The sequence below is a fragment of the Phycodurus eques genome, chromosome 4, assembly GCF_024500275.1.
Source record: "Phycodurus eques isolate BA_2022a chromosome 4, UOR_Pequ_1.1, whole genome shotgun sequence".
Lineage (NCBI taxonomy): Eukaryota > Metazoa > Chordata > Actinopteri > Syngnathiformes > Syngnathidae > Phycodurus > Phycodurus eques.
In genome coordinates, this window is record NC_084528.1 from 32453356 (window position 1) to 32474742 (window position 21387).

The 21387-nt window shown below is 47.8% G+C and overlaps 2 protein-coding genes across 3 annotated transcripts; one reads left to right on the plus strand and one right to left on the minus strand.

Moving 5' to 3' along the window:
- Nucleotides 1-3793: 3793 nt before the first annotated feature.
- On the minus strand, nt 3794-10381 carry LOC133401863 (G-protein-signaling modulator 1-like). Of its 2 annotated transcripts, XM_061675353.1 has the most exons (6): nt 10089-10381; nt 9788-10000; nt 8222-8433; nt 7079-7250; nt 4669-4895; nt 3794-4090 (listed from the first exon to the last, which is right to left on the minus strand). In XM_061675353.1, the coding sequence occupies exons 3-6, from the start codon at nt 8327-8329 to the stop codon at nt 3950-3952; spliced, it is 648 nt and encodes a 215-aa protein (XP_061531337.1). In that variant the 5' UTR covers nt 8330-8433; nt 9788-10000; nt 10089-10381; the 3' UTR covers nt 3794-3949. The 2 variants fall into 2 exon arrangements, with proteins under 2 accessions (XP_061531337.1, XP_061531338.1); XM_061675354.1 differs by lacking the exon at nt 10089-10381 and having other exon boundaries at nt 9788-10007.
- A 718-nt stretch (nt 10382-11099) lies between these two features.
- pbx2 (pre-B-cell leukemia homeobox 2) lies at nt 11100-21365 on the plus strand. The gene is made up of 8 exons (XM_061675352.1): nt 11100-11446; nt 12923-12996; nt 13525-13769; nt 16002-16192; nt 16262-16397; nt 18434-18575; nt 18875-18954; nt 20761-21365. The coding sequence occupies exons 1-8, from the start codon at nt 11202-11204 to the stop codon at nt 20839-20841; spliced, it is 1194 nt and encodes a 397-aa protein (XP_061531336.1). The 5' UTR covers nt 11100-11201; the 3' UTR covers nt 20842-21365.
- The last annotated feature ends 22 nt before the right edge of the window (nt 21366-21387 follow it).

The following is a 21387-nucleotide window of genomic DNA, read 5'->3' on the forward strand; positions in this document are numbered from 1 at the left end:
GAAGGATGTGCAGCAGGTTAGGGTGATTAAGGATGGAGATGGAAATGTGTTGACTGGTGACAGTAGTGTGCGAGATAGATGGAAAGAATACTTCGAGGAGTTGATGAATGAGGGAAATGAGAGTAGAAGAGTGTGGTGGACCAGGAAGTGGCAATGATTAGTAAGGGGGAAGTTAGAAAGGCATTAAAGAGGATGAAAAATGGAAAGGCAGTTGGTCCTGATGACATTCCTGTGGCGCTATGGAAGCCTCTAGGAGAGGTGACTGGGGAGTTTTTGATCAGCTTGTTCAACAGAATTCTAGCAGGAGAGAAGATGCTGCAGGAATGGAGGAAAAGTGTGCTGTGCCCATTTTTAAGAGCAAGGGTGATGTGCAGAGCTGTGGGAACTATAGAGGAATAAAGTGGATGAGCCACACAATGAAGTTATGGCAAAGAGTAGTGGAGGATAGACTCAGGACAGAAGTGAGTATTTGCGAGCAACCCTATGGTTTCATGCCTTGAAAGAGTACCACGGATGCATTATTTGCCTTGAGGATGTTGATGGAAAAGTACACAGAAGGTCAGAAGGAGCAACATTGTGTCTTTGCAGAGCTAGAGAAAGCCTATGACAGAGTACCCAGAGAGGAACTGTGGTACTGCATGCGGAAGTCTGGAGTGGCAGAGAAGTTTGTTAGAATAATACAGGACATGTACGAGGGCAGCAGAACAGCGGTGAGGTGTGCTGTAGGTGTGACAGACGAATTGAAGATGGTGGTGGGACTGCATCAGGGATCAGTCCTGAGCCCCTTCCTGTTTGTGGTGACGGATAGGCTGACAGATGAGGTTAGACTGGAATCCCCGTGGACCATGATGTTCTGCATTGCATGGAGCAGGAGGAGGAACAGTTAGAAAGATGGAGGCACGGAGTGGAAAGCAGAGGAATGAAGATTAGCCGAAGTAAGACAGAATATATGTGCATGAATGAGAGGGTCGGTGGGGGAAGAGTGAGGCGACGGGGAGAAGAGATAGCGAGGGTGGAGGACTTGAAATACTTGGGGTCGACCGTCCAGACCGATGGTGAGCGTGGTCGGGAAGTGAAGAAACGGGTCCGAGCAGGTTGGAACGGGCGGAGGAAGGCGTCGGGTGTGTTATGTGACAGAAGAGTCTCTGCTCGGATGAAGGCCAACGTTTATAAAACAGCGGTGAGGCCGCCCATGATGGACGCATTAGAGACCGTGGCGCCGAAGACACGACAGGAAGCAGAGCTGGAGGTGGCGGAAATGAAGATGTTGAGGTTCGCTCTCTTGTTTTGGAGACAAAGTGAGAGAGAGCAGACTTGGATGGTTTGCACACGTCCAGAGGAGAAATAGTGAGTATATTGGTAGAAGGATGATGAGGACAGAGCTGCCAGGCAAGAGACCAAAGAGAAGGTCGATGGATGTCGTGAGGGAAGACAGGAGGGCAGTTGGTGTTGGAGAGGAGGATGCAGGAGACTTACAGGCTTACGTGGAAAAGGGTGACGGGCCGTGGCGACCCGTAACGGGACGAGCCCAAAGGAAAAGAAGAAGAAGACACTTATGAACGTGGACATTTCCTAATACGATTAGCAATGGTATATAATTTTCACCTGGACTCGGCGAGGGTCTGCTTATTTGATTTATTTGTGTTTTTTTGGTATTATATGTTAACCATGACACAGCTGTTATTTTGATTTTGTTTGTTTTTGTTTTTGTGTGTGTAGGAAAACAAAATTGTTCCAAAAGCCGCTTAATGTCCATTTAACGGAGTTGAGAACCGCTGCCACACCGGCCGGTTAACTTCGACTCAGACAGCGGCGGCGGTATCGCTAAACGAGTGGAAGCGAGACTGCTCACTCAACAGCGCAAGTTTTCCTTTTTGTGTCAGTTGCCTAGCAAGGAGCAAAAGAATAATGTTGTTTTTGTTTTTTTGAACCAGTACTTTTCATGTTACTGAGCAAATAAAATCATTGAACAGCATGAGACCTTTAAGGCCATGTGATGCTTCCTCTTTTTTTCTTTTCTATGTGGTTGCTTGCCACTTTTGATCCCACTCATGTTCCTCTTTCTTGTTGAAACTGTATTTACACTCGCCCCCTTTGACCATTTATTGCATATTGGTATTGCATATTAACGCCCGATTTCAAGGAAATGACAGATGAGCTGGTAGAGTGACGATTTTATCTGCCGTGTCGCTGGCACTCAACAACATGAATGTGCTTTTTTACATTTTTATTTGAGGAAGTGACCGACAGATGGCCCAGAACTTCCTCCTCTTGTCAGCTGACTGCACTAAAAAGCCCAAAAAGCCAAAAGAACGTCAAAGGTTGGCAGGAAGTGCCGTGTGGTCCCGAGGATCCGGAAAGCCATTTGTTAAAATCATTGAAGTTCATTTTGTTCCTCATGAATGTTCACACAGCACCCCATATTAACAGGGAAAAAAAACAATTGCTCACATTTCTGCTGATTTATTAAAAAAGAAAAAGTGAAATATCACACAGCCAGAAGTATTCAGACCCTTTGTTGTGACACTCCTATATTTGTCCATTTCTTCTGATCATCCTTGAGATGGTTCTCCACCTTCATTGGAGTCCAGCTGTGTTTGATGATACTGATTGGACTTGATTAGGAAAGCCACACCCCCTGTCTATATAAGGCCTTGCAGCTGGTCGCCGGCCAATGGCAGGGCGCATACAGTATAAACAACCAACCATTCGCACTCACATTCGCACCTACGGGCAATTTAGAGTCTTCAACGAACCTCGCGTGCATGTTCTGGGGATGTGGGAGGAAACCGGAGTGCCCGAAGAAAACCCACGCAGACACGGGGAGAACATGCAAACTCCACACAGGCGGGGCCGGGGATTGAACCCCGGTCCTCAGAACTGTGAGGCAGACGCTCTAACCAGTCGCCCACCGCGCTGCTTGTGATATTTCGTTTTTTCTTTTTTAATAAATCTGCAAAAATGTCAACAATTCCGTTTTTTTTTCTGTCCATATGGGGTGCTGTGTATACAGTAATGTGGGGGAAAAATGAACGTAAATGATTTTAGTCAATGGCTGCAATATAAAAAAAAGAGTGAAAGATTGAAGGGGGTCTGAATACTTTCCGTACCCACTGTACATGACAATCTGTTCAGTAGTGACCATTTTAAAGCTTTCTGCACAATACCAATACAAAATATGCACGTTAGGTCCAGAAATTATTTTCGCCATCCCACGTTCTACACTGTAGTATCTGTGACTGTGAATGTGTGTGGCTTTAAAAGGCGGGGCTTGGCCCGGTGAGTGACGTGGGAGTCTGTGAACGCGAGTGTAGAGTTGACTGGCTGTAAACTGGCTAATTGGCCAGTTCGCGCATTGAGTTGCGGCGAATCAGCGAGTGAATGAACGCGCTTGTTACGTGCTCATTTTGTTAGCGTTTGTTCAATAAAGCGATTGACAGCGCACCGGCGGCTGTCCGTCCTTGACCAGGATTGCAGTTCCTCTTAACTGGCGGCGCTAGGCTATTTCAAATTAGCTAACGATGTTTACTTTACTGTAGATGCGCAGTTGCGTAACCCAGTGCTGCTTTACAGGAAACACATTGCGTTTTTGTTTTTTTTAAGTGCCGAACGTTGTCTGTCTTTAACGCGCTCTGGCTGGCGCTTATTGCTACGTGAGGCTGCAGTGACGTTAGTATTTATGGAAAAATGTCGTGAAAAATGTGCACTATAAGTTAGATAGCCACAACACTGCAAAAAAGTGACGCGCGATATGTCGAGGGGTGACTTTATATCTCTAAATCAAGCGAGCGGCTGGGATGCACTTTTTCTTTAATGAATTTTTAGGCAGCGAACAATCCTCGGAGTTGGGAGGGCACCAGACAACCCCCCCGACATTCAGTGACCTGCGCGACTTGGGAAGAAAGCAAAACGATCATTCACATTCAAGCTTTTTTTTTTCCGGTTCTCCTCATGTTTGCAGCATGCGAGGCAGTTCAGTCCTCTGCTCGTCCATGCGCCCCCCCTGGACCCTCAGCAGCAGCGAGAAGAAGTCGTCGTCATCCATGGGGCCGGGAGGCCTGCTGCGCTGATCCTCCAGCCTGCCTTGAGCCTTGCCGGGAGAACAGCAAGGAGAACACGCCTCAGAACACGGACAGTCAAGTAGCGGTGCAACAATTCATCCGTTGATCGACAACTAATCGATCACCAATTTCATCGACACCTATTTTGAGCGTCGATTCGTCGCATAGAGACCTTGTTTAACTTCAAATTGTCCAAATCCTCTGATTTCAGCCTTTCACCGGTAAATATGTTCCCCTTTCTGCCATCCTTCATGAAAGCGGACAGATGATCTTGGTTCTTTCCCAAATAAGACATTTCCAAGCGTATGCTGTTACTTTGGAAAACAACAATCAACATTTTGGCCAATTTTCTGACGGATGTTACAGACCAAACCAGGAACCGAATCATCATCAAGGTATGGAAACAAATGATCGTCAGTTGAATCCCTTACAAAAATATCTGAATATCTTCTGTTACATGTTCAATCCATTGTCAAATAATGATTTGCCGCCGTAGTATGAACAAAAATCTGCATAGATAGCTGTCCGGTAAAAAAAAACATTCCAGAAAATACTGTAAATGATATCAATTCTTCACACTACGTCCCATAACGACCGACGACAATACCTGCGTGGTGAGGATCATGTTGTAGAGCTCCTCTTTGGCGGGCGCCTTGGGGACTCTCCTGGTCAACGAGAGCTGCTTGAGACTTCCTCGGAAGCTTCGACCTTTCTGCTTGCCCCGCGGCGACCTTTGCAGCTGCGCCCGCTGCTCGTCCAGGCGGCGAGCCTGCGCCTTCGCCACCAGCTCGAAAAATTCCTCTCGCTGCAGCGACGTCATGGACGAGAAGATCACTGCCACGGGAGACGACAATTAACACAGCGACGACGACAGCGGATAGAAAGGGACCGCGAATAGCGTTAATCCGCCGGTAACATTTCAATTGCATTTTTGAAAAGCAAAAACATTCGTGAATAAAAAGCGTTCGCCGCATTGGTTCACCCACCCCCAAAAAATAAAACAACTCGAGAAAAAAATTGGAAACAAACGAGAAACTATTTGAAAATGTACTGAACCGCAACTCTGCAGCAGTAGCAGTCGTACTAGTAGTGATGAATTCACGTAGACCATCAAGGCCTCTTAGGTGCCATGTAGAAAAAAAGAGTCGATGCCTCCCTGCAAATAGAGACGCCTCCCTTTTCCCTTCAGGAAAAGAACAAACGGGTTGTACTAGTACCTCAGTTTGTAGGTCAGGGGTCACCAAGGTAGCCCGCTGGCTACTTCTAAAAATAGCTCACCAGCAGAGGAGGCTGGTAACGCGTTACATGTACTCCGTTCCATTTAATTAAGTCATTTTTAGGATTTAGGATCTCTAGGTACTTTGAATGCGACATACTTGAGTATACTTTGAGTATTTTTGTTAGAAACACTACTTTCCCTTTGAGCTACTTTCATTAATCTACTAACGCTTCCGTGATTTTTGTTTTAGTTTGACACGGAGCAGTGTGTCACATGACTGTGTTTCACCAATCCAATGGAACAACTAGCGACCGTTGACCAATCAAAGGGAGCCAGGCAGTCACATGACCGCACACGTCGTCTCTACAAAGTTTTTCAAGTGACATTTTCTTGAGCTGGAAAACCGGAAAGCTACAGAAAAGATCGGCTTTGTCATCTGTGCCTGGTGAGCCCGTTTTGCTGCTTCATGAGTGGGGGAAAAAAGCTCATTTAAGACCATTTTCTGTCGCAGAATTTATTTGATAAAAATTGAATTATCATTTTAGTTAGTGATATTGCTGGTTAATATCTTAATTTGTCCATTCCTATTTTATATTTTTGTCTGTTTGACATTCATGCTTTGATTAAAAAAAGAAATCAGAAGTTAAGGCCTCTTGATACTCCCGCGCTCGCACGGCCGACAACGCCCACATTGCATCACGTGACCGACGCATCGCCCCGCGCGGCCCCTCTTCGTCACTTGACGCGCGCACGGCAAAAATGGTTGCTGCGCGTCGAACGCCGCGGAGATCATCTCTCGTGATTGGTCCGTTTTAGTCACACGCTGTGACGACGTACTCAGCGTGCCCCTCGGTTCTCCAAACCATCTACGCCGCCGCCTTCTCGATCGATTTTGCAGCATCATTAAACGTATCATTTGGGTCCATTTGTTCTAGCAGACACGGTTCCACGGTCGCCATTGTCGTCGCTTTGTTCCTTGTTACTGAAAAGAAAGTAAAAAAACGGCTACCGGAAGAGGCCCAAAAATGCAGAGGAAACTCCGCCCTATCCAATACCAGTCGTAGCGACACCCCCGGCTTGGAGGTGAACTGCAGCACATTTTCCAAACTGGGCGCGTGGGTTGCCCTCGAGTATAAAGGCAAACTGCGCGTGGGGCGGCCGCAGTGACGTCAGCGCGGTCGCCGTCCGCGCGAGTATAAAGAAGCCTTTAGTCACCACTTAATCAGTCCTGGAGCAGTTTTCTCACTTGACCGCTTTTACATTTCAGCATCTGAGTCGCATCAGAGTGATAGACCCATTTGCCAGCCTTAAAAACAGATGGCATTTGTTGATGCAATTGCAGCTGTTCATTTGATTTCCATGACATTTTTTAACTCCTCCAAGGGAAATGATTCGCTGTCATTTTTTGTAAACTGAAAATGATGAGCGTGGACTGACTTTGCAAAAAAAAAAAAAAAAAAGTCACAAACCGTTTCGCATACACTGTAACAATGCGTAAATGTATTTGCGGTTAATGCTGTACTTCCTGTGTTTGTGTATGTTAGTAATAAAAGAGACTTGAGAATGAAATAACACTTCAAAACTAACAGTGACTTTGAACTTTTACCCAGTATTTTTTTGTTTGTTTTTTCCAAAATCTGTCCAGAAGCGTTCAAAAGCAATTTCTCAGTCTTCGTTAGCGGCATGCGAAATGTTGTGCCGATGCGCTACATTTGCTCAAATCCTATCCATAAAACCTAGTGACGCCCCCGAGGTACGGTACTGGCGGAAATCCTGCGCTGCCTTCTGTGCGTGCCACCTCTGTGCGTCGGCTTGGCGGCGTTGGGCTCGGAGTGGCATCTCCTCCTCGTCGTCGCGCCGCCGCCCTCCAGCGTGAAGGAGCAGCGCTGGTCGTTGAGGCGTCGGCCCTCCTGCAGCGTGCACAGCAACTCGTACAGCGACTCCGGGAAGTCCGGCGCCAGGAGGCCCGCCTGGCGGGCACGTAGAGAGGGTAAGAGGCTTGACATGGCGGCGGGGGAGCAGAAATACTCACAAGTACAAAACAAAGGCTAAAAGTATAAGTACTGATACAACTCTTTCACTTCAAGTGACATTTGATTCTAAATGCAATATATACAGCGTTCCCTCACTCTATCACGGTTCACCTATTGTGGATTCGCTGCATTGCAGATTATTGTTATTATTTGTTTTTATCATTTTCATACCGCGCTTATTTCAACATTGCGGGACTTTGTGTTTGCTGTCATTTTTTTCCTGTGGTAAAATAAAACACATTAAGAGGAATAAAATGTACACTGCTTTACAGTATAGGGTTACGTGAACCATGACACTAGCGCTGCAACCAACGATTATTTTACTAATTGATTAATCTGTCGATTATCGATGAAGCAGATAAAAAAAAAAATAATAATAAAAAAAAAACATTTTTCAATTTCTATCCTTCAAAAACAGGACACGACTTCAAATTGACAGTGCAGACAATGCACTCACATGCCTTTAAGATTCCATCTTTGGTCCGTAACATCCGTCAGAAAATGGGCAAAGACGTTGATGATTGTTTTCCCAAAGTAAAAGGCGCATGTTTGAAAATGTCACATTTTGGGCAAAAAACAAAAAACGTGGAGGACGACAGAAAATCTGAGATTGATTGTTGAGAGGCTGAAATCAGATTTGAACAATTTTAAGTTAAACGAGGTCTCTAAATGCTTGATTATCAAAATAGTTGTCGATTAATTTGATAATTGATGAGCTGTCCATTGATTGTCGCCCCTCTACGCTACATAAGCAGTTTTTAAAACCATGATTGTGAGTCTTTTTTCAACAACAATTACATTTCTAAGTGCATACTTCCAAATGAATTCCACGTGATTTTTCTTCTTGCTCGGTTACTCGCCAGCGACGGCGTCCCGATAATTACTGCACGTATTGCGATGCCACTAACCTCCGCGTGCTCCACGCGGAATCTGGAGCAAGTCACACGCCACATCCGGACTTTGCCCCTCCGGGCGCTCGTCTCGGTCCCGGTGGGCTTTGAAGATCTTTTCGGCATTTGTGACTTTTTCGGCGGCCTGCGCCTGGGCCCCGCCTTCTCGCTCCGTGCGGGCCGCACCTTCAGACACGTCGACCACGTTCAGCTCGGCGCACGCCATCGATCTGGAGACGAAGGAGAGTCAAGGAGGGCCTCCAGACGTTGCTGTTTTCACATCATGTGAAGAGCAGTGACTTGAAAAAGTTTGAACATTTATAAATAGGATCTTCCTCAAAAGAGGGTTTTTTTTGGGTTTGTTTGTTTTTGGCAGTAAACTGGGCTTGGGGGCAGAAATGATGGTGCCTCGTGGATTCTGCCTAGCAACAAAGTGCGTTTATTTTTCGAGAGTCTGACTTCCCGTTTGTGCAGACTCGCTCTGTCACTTCTCTTTAGGGCTTTTTTTGAAAATCAAATTATTTTTTATAGAAATTCAACAAATTATTCATGATCGTTATTTTTATTAATTTTAAACAAATACACTTTCATTTGTGTTAAAACCCAATTGGATTCTTTGGCTTTCAACTCAGCATGAGACTGCACTGTTTTAGTGTTTGTATTGTTTTTACCATTGCTATTAATCTTTTGTTTTGATTTGAGCTATGTTTGTTTTTACGTGTTACCTTTATATAATGTACAGCACTTTGTGTGCAGCTGTGGTTGTTTCAAAGTTTTCTATAAATCAAGTTGAGTTGGAATTTTGAGGATGGAGCGCTATCAATTCTGCTGAGCAACAAGCTGCAATATGATTTGCGATGGGGGGGGATTTGATTTCCATTTATTTGCGACTAGCTCACCGTGTCCTCTGTCGTCAGTGCGGGGCAGTGCCCTAAGTTGCTAGGGAAACGGCACTGTGAATTTGACTGTGCCAAAGTACAAAAGTTGTGGTGTGAATTCTGCTTTGTGCTGGCACAAATGTGACTTGGTTGTGGCATCGCGCAGGTCAAATTTGGATTTGATTTGAGGTTTAAATCAAATATTTTGTCATACGGTGTTGAGACCAAGCAACATGGTGCAAAATAATGAACGCCCCTCCAAATAATTGCCTATAGATGCCGCAAGATGGCAACAGAGCCGTTTTTGGGCGTTTCCTGCCGCCTCTCCCTGTCCTTTCTCTTCCGTGTGGCGATGTTCCCCGACAGCACAAATGTGGCACTTATGTGTCATCTCTGCCTTAAACAACGGCGTCCTACAGCGAACAGAGTGCACAAGAGAGCACCGTTAGTTTCTTTGGCCCCATAAAAAGTCCTTTCAACAGCATCACAGTGCAAGTCTTCAATGGCCACATCATAAAGAGGAATTCCCAGCCGGCGCGGCATAGATGAGGCTCGCAGGCTCGTCTATCTCTCTTGCAAAACCCGAAGCGGCCCGGCAGCAGGTCGGAGCTTGTCGCCTCACATTTGTTGCCAGCAAAATGCAACTTTTGACATTCCCGCCTTGTTGTTGACCGAGAGAGGCTCGTGTGAGTCAATCAAATCTTACCTTCTTGCCTTGTGTGACCTCTTCTAGAACATCTTGCAGTCACCACGGTGGACCAAGTTTACATCTTGTCGGAACCCTGACGGAGCTGACAAAAAAACAACAACAAACTGCTGGCGTTTCCCAGTGGGGGACTTTCTTCACACTCTCTCTTTCTGCTCTCTCTTCGCTGTCTTCCTGTTACGGCTGCACGCAGCCCGCCCCCGTGCCCGCCCCCTGTTGGAGGCGGAGGAGCAGAGAAGCAGTCAAACAAAAGCAGAAGCGACAAACAACCGCGCGCCCCACCCCCGTGCCCCCTCCTCACCTTCGGTGAGGTCACGAAGGCGTTGCGTCTGTTTCGGAGACGTGTTGAAACAGGCGCGCGAGATGCTTCTGCGGTTTGGCCTCGCTTCCTGTTGAATCGCAGCTTATTTTTAAAAAAAGGAGAAGTCAACCAGTTAAGAGGAGTTGTGTGTTCACTACAAGAAGTATTTAAGATGGCAGCACGGTGATGGATGGAGGTTTGAGATACGAGCAGATGGATGTTAGGGGCCGACCCAAATGGAGTTTTTCAGCTCGAAGCCGATTCTGATATTTGGCAGAATCAAATCATCCATCCATCCATCCATTTTCTGAGTCGCGGGCGTGTTGGAGCCCATCTCAGATACCATCGGGCAGGAGGCGGGGTACGCCCTGAACTGGTTGCCAGCCAATCGCAGGGCACATACAAACAACCAACCATTCACACACACATTCACTCCAACGGGCAATTTAGAGTCTTCAACGAACCTACCACGCGTGTTTTTGGGATGTGGGAGGAAACCGGAGTGCCCGGACAAAACCCACGCAGGCACGGGGAGAACATGCGAACTCCACACAGGCGGGGCCGGGATTGAACCCAGTCCTCCGAACTGTGAGGCAGATGTGCTAACCTGTCGCCCACTGTTGTTCACTAATTTGAGGCTTACCGAAATACATTTTGTCCGGTATTGATGCTTGTAGTGTTAATGTAGATGAGAATATGAAATTTAAACACGCTTTCTTTTTTCTTTGTCCTGTATCCACTATTGCTAGAATTTGCTACTGGAACAAAGCAAATTTCCCCATTGTGGGACTAAAAGGTCATCTAGCGTAATGTAATCATATTTTGTAATGCGTACATTTGCAGAAGTAAATAAACTATTGTGACTGAGCGGGACTGTGGTTGCGCGTCGCGTAGATCCTCTTATCCGCCGCTAGGGGGCCTCCCTCACTCCCGGCCACGGTGCGTGCTGGCTGGTGGTTGGGTGGCGCTGCTTGCTTCTCGCGCTCTCTGTCTCGCTCCCCCCCCCCCCCCCCGCCCCCCCCCCCGCTGGTGTCGGCGGTGGAGGCGCCGGTGCGCTCGCCTCGCTCTCAGTCGGGCAGCAGCAGTCGTCGCCACTGCGCGTCGCTCGACGAGATGTTGCAGCAGCAGCAGCCGCCGCAGCCTCTGACGGCCAACGGGGCCTCGAACGGCCGGGGCCTCGCCATGAGCGGCCACCCCGTGATGGCGCACCGAGCCCCACCGCCGCAGCGCTCCGACGAGCCGGCGGGCCTGCTGGAGAACGGCGCCGAGAACGGACACGAAGCCCGCCGGGACATCGGCGACATCCTGCAGCAGATTATGACCATCACCGACCAAAGTCTGGACGAGGCGCAGGCTAAGTCAGTCGGATTCCATTTGAATTCTGCAAACTTTATCTGCGCTGTTTTGTTGTTGTTGTTGTTTTTATAAACAGTCTTAAGTGGCAAAGTTTTTCCAACTAACATTTGGTGTTTGCAGCCTAAAGCCACATGCTCACAGCGCGCTTGTAACCATGCAGAATAAACCATTTAAACGATAAACTGAATAATTATTCAATTTGTTGCTTATTTAGTTTGGTGGCTCTTTTAGCCGTTGTTAGCCGGCGAGGCTAAGCTTACAACCGAAAGCTACAAACACGAACGGCGGCTGCCCAGCTACATTAAACATCATTTTATTCACTTTACATCTTTAAATGTGAGACAATTCATCGAAATAAGTCACTTAATGAAGCGTCTGGGCTGTCGTATTTAGCGTGTTGTCGTACCGACGACGTCCCGCTCGGCTGCTGTCAGTGTCCGTGATGTTAGCACTTAGCTCGCTGCTAATGCTAACAAGTTGTTTGCTATGTCGGCGGCGAGGTGAGCCCCTCACTTGCGAAGCAAACGGCCCAATCGTGGCGTCCTGTTCGCGGCCGTGTTGCGTTAACCTGCTGCGAATGCTTCCGTACTTATTTCGTTTTGTGAAAATCTTCGCTAGCGCTTTGCTTGCTAGCCAAATTCGCCCACTCAGCACTGGCTGTCAGTGCCCGAGTTGTTGGCGTTCCAAATGTATAAATAAGAACGAGTTTTAAATTCGCCCGCTTCAAATGCAGCCCAACTTATATTGCGTTTTCTTCGACAGTCAGCACTCCATTCGTCAGAAAACAAGCGAGCGACGTCCCGACAACTGGGCACTGACAGCGACGACATCGATCCGTCCAAAACAACCCGAGCAACTCCAATAGGCCGATGACCCGGCTAGCCGAGGGGTCAAAATTCGTCGACGACTAGCCGAGGGGTCAAAATTCGTCGACGAATAGCCGAGGGGTCAAAATTCGTCGACGAATAGCCGAGGGGTCAAAATTCGTCGACGACTATTTTCATCACTGATTATTCTTAACCTAAAATTGTCCAAATTCTTGTATTTCACCCTCTCTGCAGTTAATATTCTCAGATTTCTGTCGTCCTTAATGAAAGCAGACTCATTGTGCTTAATCAAAATAAGACATTTGCAAACATGTGCTTTTACTTTGGAAAACTATCATCACTGTCTTTGTCGATTTTCGGACGGATATTACGGACTAAAGCAGTAATACAATAATCGTTCATTTGTGTTTGTCCAGTAATGCGCAGTCAATTTGAAATAATGTCCTGTTCTTTAATAAAGGGATGGATTTTATCCGATTCATCAATTAATAAACTAATTGACAGAATATTTGATGATTAAAAAAAGCATTAGCACTTGGAGTGCTTTCTTTGAAAAGTGCTCTGTCAATAAAATTGACCACATCACTTACTGTGTTGTGTTAGCCTACTGCTAATGCTAACGGACTTGTGTCTTTGCCGTTGCGTTTACAGGAAACACGCACTCAACTGTCACAGAATGAAGCCCGCCTTGTTCAGCGTGCTGTGCGAGATTAAAGAAAAAACAGGTAGACACACCGCGCTGTTGTTGCTTGTGTGTGTTTGTGGTGCTCTCTCGTCACTGGCCAAAAAGCTCCACTACTTCCTGTATCTACCGCAAGCTTTAAAAATAGGCAACAGCTGGATAAACAGACTTGGAGCATAATGCAAACACGAGACGGCCGCCACTCGTTCTTTCAGGCTATGTTGGGAATCACTCGCATCCACTATATATAGTGAGTCGGCCATTCTGTAGTGCTGTTGGAATGTGTTGTGAGCACAGGTTATCGCCTATATAGTGCCCTCAATGTATCCCACGATGCGTCTTGAAAAGCAGTCGACAACAAGTGGTCACTCGAAAAGCTGTTTTCATTTGACTCAGCTGTATGCTGTTGGTGTACTGTATAAAAATTCCGGAATAATGATTCGGTAGTTCGGAATGAGTGAATGATTCCCAACGATCTGGAACGTACCGTATCCCGCGATAAACGGGGGTTCGGTGTATCCGAACGGAAAATAATGCCAGTTGAGGATCCATACGAGTGGTTTGTGGACAGGCCTGTCCATGAGGAACAACCAGGAAGAGGAGCCCCAGGACCCCCAGCTGGTGCGTCTGGACAACATGCTGCTGGCCGAGGGCGTGGCCGGGCCCGAGAAGGGCGGCGGGGCGGCGGCGGCCGTGTCGGCGGCCACCAGCTCGGGCGGCATGTCGCCCGACAGCTCCCTGGAGCACTCGGACTACAAGAGCAAGCTGAGCCAGATACGCGGCATCTACCACACCGAGCTGGAGAAATACGAGCAGGTACGTGCGCCAGCATGGGGCGGAAAATCACTAAATAGCAAATATCATATGAATATATATATATATATATATATCTCGTGAGCCGGTGGGGAGAATACTTCGAAGACCTCCTCAATTCCACCGACACCCCATGAGGGGGCAGAGTCTGGGTTCTCTGAGGCGGGGCTCTCCTATCTCTGGGGTCGAGGTCACCGAGGTGGTTAAAAGCTCCTCGGTGGCAGGGCCCCGGGGGTGGATGAGATTCGCCCGGAGTTCCTCAAGACTCTGGATGTTGTGGGGCCGTCCCGGTTGACACGCCTCTGCAACATCGCGTGGACATCGGGGACAGTGCCTCTGGATTGGCAGACTGGGGTGGTGGTCCCCCTTTTTAAGAAGGGGGACCGGAGGGTGGATCCCAGGGAGGCTGAGGAGTGGGGGATCCCACTCTTCAGCCTCCCTGGTAAGGTCTATTCAGGGGTCCCGGAAAGGAGGGTCCGTCAAGAAGTCGAATCTCAGCTTCAGGAGGAGCAGTGTGGTTTTCGTCCTGGCCGTGGAACAGTGCACCAGCTCTTCAACCTCGGCAGGGTCCTGGAGGGTGTGCGGGAGTTCGCCCCAACCAGTCTACATGTGTTTTGTGGATTCTGAGAAGGCGTTCGACCATGTCCCTCGGGGAGTCCTGTGGGGGGTGCTTCGGGAGTACGGTAATGCGTACCGAACCCCCTGATACGGGCTGTTCGGTCTCTCTACGACCGGAGTCAAGAGTTTGGACTCCGCCAAGGCTGCCCTTTGTCACCAATTCTGTTCATAACTTTTATGCACAGAATTTCAAGGCACAGCCGAGGCGTAGAGGGGGTCCGGTTTGGTGGCCTCAGAATTGCAGCTCTGGTTTTTGCCGATGATGTGGTTCTGTTGGCTTCATCAAGCCGTGATCTCCAACTCTCACTGGAGCGGTTCGCAGCCGAGTGTGAAGCGGCCGGGGTGAGAATCGGCACCTCCAAATCTAAGACCGTGGTCCTCGGTCGGAAAAGGGCGGCGTGCCCTCTCCGGGTCGGGGATGAGATCCTGCCCCAAGTGGAGAAGTGCAAGTATCTTGGGGTCTTGTTCACGAGTGAGGGAAGAACGGAACGGGAGATCGACAGGCAGATCGGTGCGGCGTCTGCGGCGATGCGGACTTTGTATCGGTCCGTAGCGGTGAAGAAGGAGCTAAGCCGAAAGGCGAAGCTCTCGATTTACCGGTCGATCTACGTTCCTACCCTCACCTATGGTCACGAGCTGCGGGTCGCGACCGGAAGAACGAGATCCCGGATACGAGCGGCCGAAATGAGTTTCCTCCGCAGGGTGTCCGGGCTCTCCCTTAGAGACGGGGTGAGAAGCTCGGTCATCCGGGAGGATCTCAGAGTAGAGCCGCTGCTCCTCCGCATTGAGAGGAGCCAGATGAGGTGGTCACCAGCTTTTTTGAAACTGAGAGCTACTTCTTGGCTTCTGATTAATGCGAAGGGCTACCAGTTTGATACATCTGAAATAGCTAATTTGCTCAAATTTGCTTTGTTATGAATAATCGTATATGTGGAGCCACTGATCTTGATAATGATTTCTCCCAATAATTGCTGACAATTATTTTACGAGTTAGGAAATGTATCAATATGCAACACTTTATTTCTATGAAGCTTGGCAATCGTTTATATTTTAAAACAATCACATTCCAAGGAAATCACAATGTCCGTCCCGTTACTCTTAGAACAGGCCCGTGGGCTACTCATGTCAGTCATCCTTGGGTGCTAACCGGTGCCATTAATTGTTGCAAATGATACAACAGCTACTTTATTACACATGAAGCAGCAACATATACTGTACAAACAGAGCATTAGCATTTTTATTTTTTTTTGAGAATTTTTATTCTACCGATTTTTGGCCAATGAAGTAACTGGATCAAAATAGAATTTTCATGATGAAACAGCAAAATGTGTGCAAGGTGGCAGCCATTATTATTGTTCACTTGGAGTCACCGTAGTCATGTTCTACTCTGTATTATCTGTGACTGAGTGTGTGTTTGTACAGCTTTAAAATGCAGTGCCCGGCCCGGTGAGTGACGTGGGCGTCAGCCAATGAAAGTAGAGTTGGCCGTTAGCAGCTGGCTGTTAACTGGCTAACCGTAAGCTAGTCCGCGCATCCCTTGTGGCCGTGGCGTTTATAGTTTGTTTGTTTTGTGAGGGGACGTGCATAATGCGCCTGAATATTTGTGGTCCCTGGCAGGCGTGCACAGAGTTCACCACCCACGTGATGAACTTGCTGCGGGAGCAATCACGCACACGTCCCGTTACACCGCGCGAGATCGAGCGCATGGTGGGCATCATCCACCGCAAGTTCAGCTCCATCCAGACGCAACTCAAGCAGAGCACCTGCGAGGCCGTCATGATCCTCAGGTCACGCTTCCTGGACGCAAGGTGAGCTCGCTCGCTCTCCCGCAATGTAATGGACACGTTGGCAAACGTTGCGGTTTTGGCTCCCGTCAGGCGCAAGAGGCGCAACTTCAGCAAGCAGGCCACCGAGGTGCTCAACGAATACTTCTACTCGCACCTCTCCAACCCGTACCCCAGCGAAGAAGCCAAAGAAGAACTCGCCAAACAGTGCGGGATCACCGTCTCTCAGGTACAACATAGCCACAATCACTGCTAAAAGATTTTGATCAAGTGGAGCTAGATAGCGAGGTAGCTTCTGTCCTCAGAAAAACCCTTTGTCATGATTTGGGAGTAGAGGCGGAGGGAAGGATTCGGAGTGCAGCGACTGCCTTCCAAATCATTCCTTCGTCACTCCCTACTCCAGAATCACTATGAAGGGATTTTTCTCATATAGTGAAAGGTAGAGTTGATTTTTAATCGAATAACGGCTAACATAGTCAACGGAGTCCAACTAAATAACTAAGTGACTTACTCCCTACTCCCTAATCACTGGTGATGGCACGATGAAGCTTCGTGAAGCATTGTCAGCCATTGGTTGGAGTAATGGTCCATTGCACACGAAACCCCCTGCTGGCCATGTGCATAATCACAGGCAGCTGGATCTTGACCACATACAGTATGTGCTGCGTTGCATTTTTGCCTCTCGTGAATGACTATGTATTACAAAACAATGTCTGACCAAGTAATTTCCCAACATTGTGTAAAATATCTTATTTTTGAGGGTATTCTGTGTGCTTCAAATGTTCTTCTTCACTGGTATGGAGGGTTGTATAATGTTTTTCAGTCACTTTGGGGAAATGGCACGGGCTTAAGAGGGCTGAGGATTTTGAAAGTGCTTATTTAGAAATAACAGTTTATCATCATTTTTGTGTTAAGTGATTCCTTCAAGGGCAAGATTTTTCAATTGTGGTACAGTAATTTCTCCTCTCCCGGTGAGGTTTTAGTTTACCTTGCTTTCTGTGAACACAATAAATACTTTCCCCATGAATAAAATAAGAAACGGTGAATATGCAGTTTTTGACAAACAAAGGTAGCTGATAAGCCTCAATGATATTTCCTGATGCGGCGCGGTCCCGCTTGGGCTTCGAACTCGGGCGACCGCCGTACCCCGGGTCGAGAGTCGAGTGCACCAACCGCTGGGCTGTTAGACCAGGGGGCCGGGTTAGCGCCGAGCTACGTCCAAACTGCTGTCAACACTCTCCAAACTCTATTAGCCTATACCAACTACAGTCTTTATCCAAACTGAGCTGACCGCCACTCTTGTTTATTAATTAAAAAAAAAAAAAACACCCACAGTTTGAATGGAGCCTGCGTGAGGGGGGGGGGGCTTAGGTTGCCGTCAAACCTCGCGGCAAACCCCGAAGCGCTTCCCGAATCGGTCACGTGGTACAGCCGGGCAGCGAGACTCCGGACGTCATCGCTTCCGGGTCCGCCCCTAAATGAAGCAAGCCTCGATACGCGCTTTGCGGAAACGCCCCCTCCGTGACTTGACACGCGCCTCGAAGACTCTGCAGATCTCCTAACATCACTACTAATCACTAGAACGGGATTGCTTTTAATAGTGGACTGTACAGTTGGCCCTTGGGCTGAAACGATTAATAGTGGCGCCTCGATTTAATAGCCTTCAGAAAATCGTGTCCAGTTGGAACTCAAAATCACCCCTTTCACGCACCATTGACATCAGTTTGGAAAACTTTTTCAACATTTAAAAGCTTTTTTTATATTTGCAGTCATTTTACAGCTAAGGAAAATACATTATGTATGAGTATTTGCAAATTGCAAAATGATTAAAAATATACATAAGACGAAAAGAGTAAACATTGCCAGCACAAGTTTCATACAAATATTTTTACAATTCTAAAAAACAACCTCAAAACCATTTTAATATTTCATGGATGCATATTTGCAAATTTGTAAAGAAATAAAAAAAAATATTAAAAACTTACACGTCCAGTTTTATCCATTGTTTTTCTTTTCCAAAAATATTCCCTAGACTATTCAAGTTTCAGTGTTCAACAATTTGACTCCGAACCTAAAGGAAGCCCCTCGCCCCCAAAAAGCACTTTCTGCCTTTGATGTTGATGTCGATGTCGGTGTCCTGCAAGACAAATGTGACTTTAGTTGGACTCGTGACAAACCTTTGCGCCCTTCTGTGACTGTTATGTGAACTCGGTCAGCGTCGGTCGGGCTGGCTGTGAGCTGCGCTTTGTTCCTTCCGCCTCGCAGGTCTCCAACTGGTTCGGCAACAAGAGGATCCGCTACAAGAAAAACATCGGCAAGTTCCAGGAGGAGGCCAACCTGTACGCCATGAAGAACGCTTTGGGGGCGCGACAGGGCGACGACTCGCCGCACACCCCCAACTCCACGGGTACCCCGCTTCCGTCGTCCTCACGCCTACACGTTTGCGTGATATTTCTCCACAGTGGCGGGTGCTTGTAAACACTGTCGCAAGCACTCGGCTACATTTACAACCTAAACCGGAATATTTGTTCCGCGAAACTGGATTCGTTTATTCCCGACAGTCTATTTGTACGAGTATGTTCAATTTTTGGGAGTCCAATCAGATTTCAGCCTCTGTGTTGCTATGTCACTGTAATCCGTCCAGTTACTTCACAATCGCCCGTGTAACCTAAAAGCAGTCTGAGAGCCGTGTTGTCATGCGTGCAGGGTCGGGCTCGTTCTCCGCCGACCTGTTCCTCGGGGTGCCGCCGGTCAACGGAGAGGCCGCCTACCAAATGGGGGTGCAGGTACCTCAGCACGACCACGAGCATCTACACGCCCCTGTGTTTAGTAAACCTCACGCACGGCTTCCCTTTGTGTCAACGTTTGACCGTTTTCGACAAGTTCCACATCAATTCACGCCATTTTGCATTTATTTCATCAAGAACAAAAATAAACTGCTCCAAAAAATAAAGGGACCACTTAAACAACACAATGTCGCTCCAAGTCAATCACACGTCGGTCAAATCAGACTGGCCAGTTAGGAAGCAACGCTAATTGCGAATCAGTTTCTGCCGCTGCGGTGCAAATGGGACAGACAGCGATTGGCAAGGCAAGCCGCTAAAGGAGCGCTTGTGCAGGTGGTGAGCATTTCCGACCATTTCTCTGCTCGCATCCTTTCTGCCTGATTTGCTTGGGCCACGTTTGCGTTTCGCGAGCGCTCTCGCACGTAGCGGCGGCGCCAGGCCACGTCTACGAGCCGCAGAAGTGGCTCGGGTCGTGCGGCAAGAAGAGCTTTGCCGTGTCGAGAGGGCGGCGGAGATGCCGGGAGACGCGGAAGGGGGCCGACAACCGCTACTTGCTCCTCTGTGCAAGAAGGAACAGGAGCAAAATCACCGATGTGCACGCTTCCCCTCAAACCGTCACAAATGGATTCCATTAGGGAGCTACGAGGGTCTCTGGTAGTTGGAACCGCTCTAGTACGACAATAGACCGACCGCCATTTTGACAATAGATAATTTTGAGACATAAAAACCTCGCCTCGAGCAATTGAATGGCAAGAGGGACGAAGCTGGTTTTAGTTTGCATTGTTGGATAGCGCCTACCTGAGGGAAGGAGCTGGAAGAGGTGCTGAGAGGCACGCGCTTGCATCCGAGTTCTGCCAGCGTGCAAGTCCTCAAGGTTGGCTAGGGGGGTACCCACAATTTTTCCAGCTGTCGCAGTGGGACTTTGTCTTATTTTGTGGCAGCGCCAAACCAGACGGTGATGGATGAACGCAGAAGCGATTCGATGAGCGCCTCAACAGCTCCCGCGGCAGGCCGTGCTTCCGCTGAAGCCGCAGGAACTCCATCCTCCGCTGGGCCTTTTGAGGAGAGCAGGTTCACACTGAGCACGCGACGGAGGCCGAAGACGCCGTGGGGAACCTTCGGCCGCCTGCCGTATCTTTGGCGGCGGGTCACTAATGGCGCGGGGAAGCATTTCTTCGGCGGGCCGATGCTTTAATCCAGATCCCTCAGGAGCGCGGAGGGAGGTCGTACAGGCACGTGGAGGCCACGCCCTCCACTGAGCCTCATCTCCACTCGTCGCGGGGAATTTGGAGCCGCCTGCGATGTGATTTTCGATTACTACGATTCCAAATCCAGACATCCGTGGGATCGTTTTTATTTTCTTCCCAACGCATTCCGTGATGAAAGATTTTCAACTGGAATATTTCATTCATTGAGATCTCGTTATTTTAGTGTTCCCTTTATTTTTTGGAGCAGTTTATATAAACGTGTATACAAATGGAGTTTCTATATAGATACAAAAAGATATTCTGATCAATACAAAAATGGAATAAATGCATATGTAAGTTGAATGAATTCAATATTAAAAAATAATTTATACAGAAGAAATAGATGAAAAATAAAATTCTGTTGAATCTAATAAAATGTATCGTATAATAAAAATTCAAATTGTAAATGTTTTTGTAAAATGAATTTCAAAATTATTACATTTTTCTTTGGCTTTTGGGTTAAAAAAAAAAAAAAGGTGAATGAAGCAAGAACAAGTATATTAAAAGTGCGTGTGTGTCGAAATGAGCAAACCTGCTAAGATGTTTGCCTCCTCCCCAGGCCAACGGGAGCTGGCAGGCTCGAAGCTCGCCCCCGCTGGGCACCTCCCCCCACAGCGACCAGTCGGACAACTCGGACTGATTCACCCCCCCCCCCCCCCCCCCCCCAAAAAAAAAATGAACACTCGCCCCCTGCCGGACAAAAAGATTGAGGCGCGACAAAGACAGAACGAATGATCTCGCACTCCCCACTCGGCTGTGCTTGTTTGACTTTTTCCCTTCTTGGCTTTTTTTTGGGTGCATGCAGGGTGTGATTTAATTTGTATGATTACTATTAGCATCAGGGCTTGTCTTTTTCCACTGCGTGTGCGTGCGCGTGCGTGGCGGATGATTGCATTACTGTTGTTTGAAGCACACTCGAAGATCAACTATCCAATGCGCGTTTGCCGTTTCCCGACTCGACGGCTGAGGAGCGAGAATGAGAGGCCAATAGAGAAAATCCAAAGACTGTATGTTTGTTTCTCTCGCTTCTTTTTTGTTCCTGCTTTATTCGTTTTCTCAAGAGGAGTGTGTGTGTGTGTGTGTCGTTTTTTTTCTTCCTGTACAGTGAAACACCTGTATTCTCTCTACCTCTTTGACAATAAAGACTCTGTATTCACAAGCTCCGCCGACGACGACGACAAAGCTC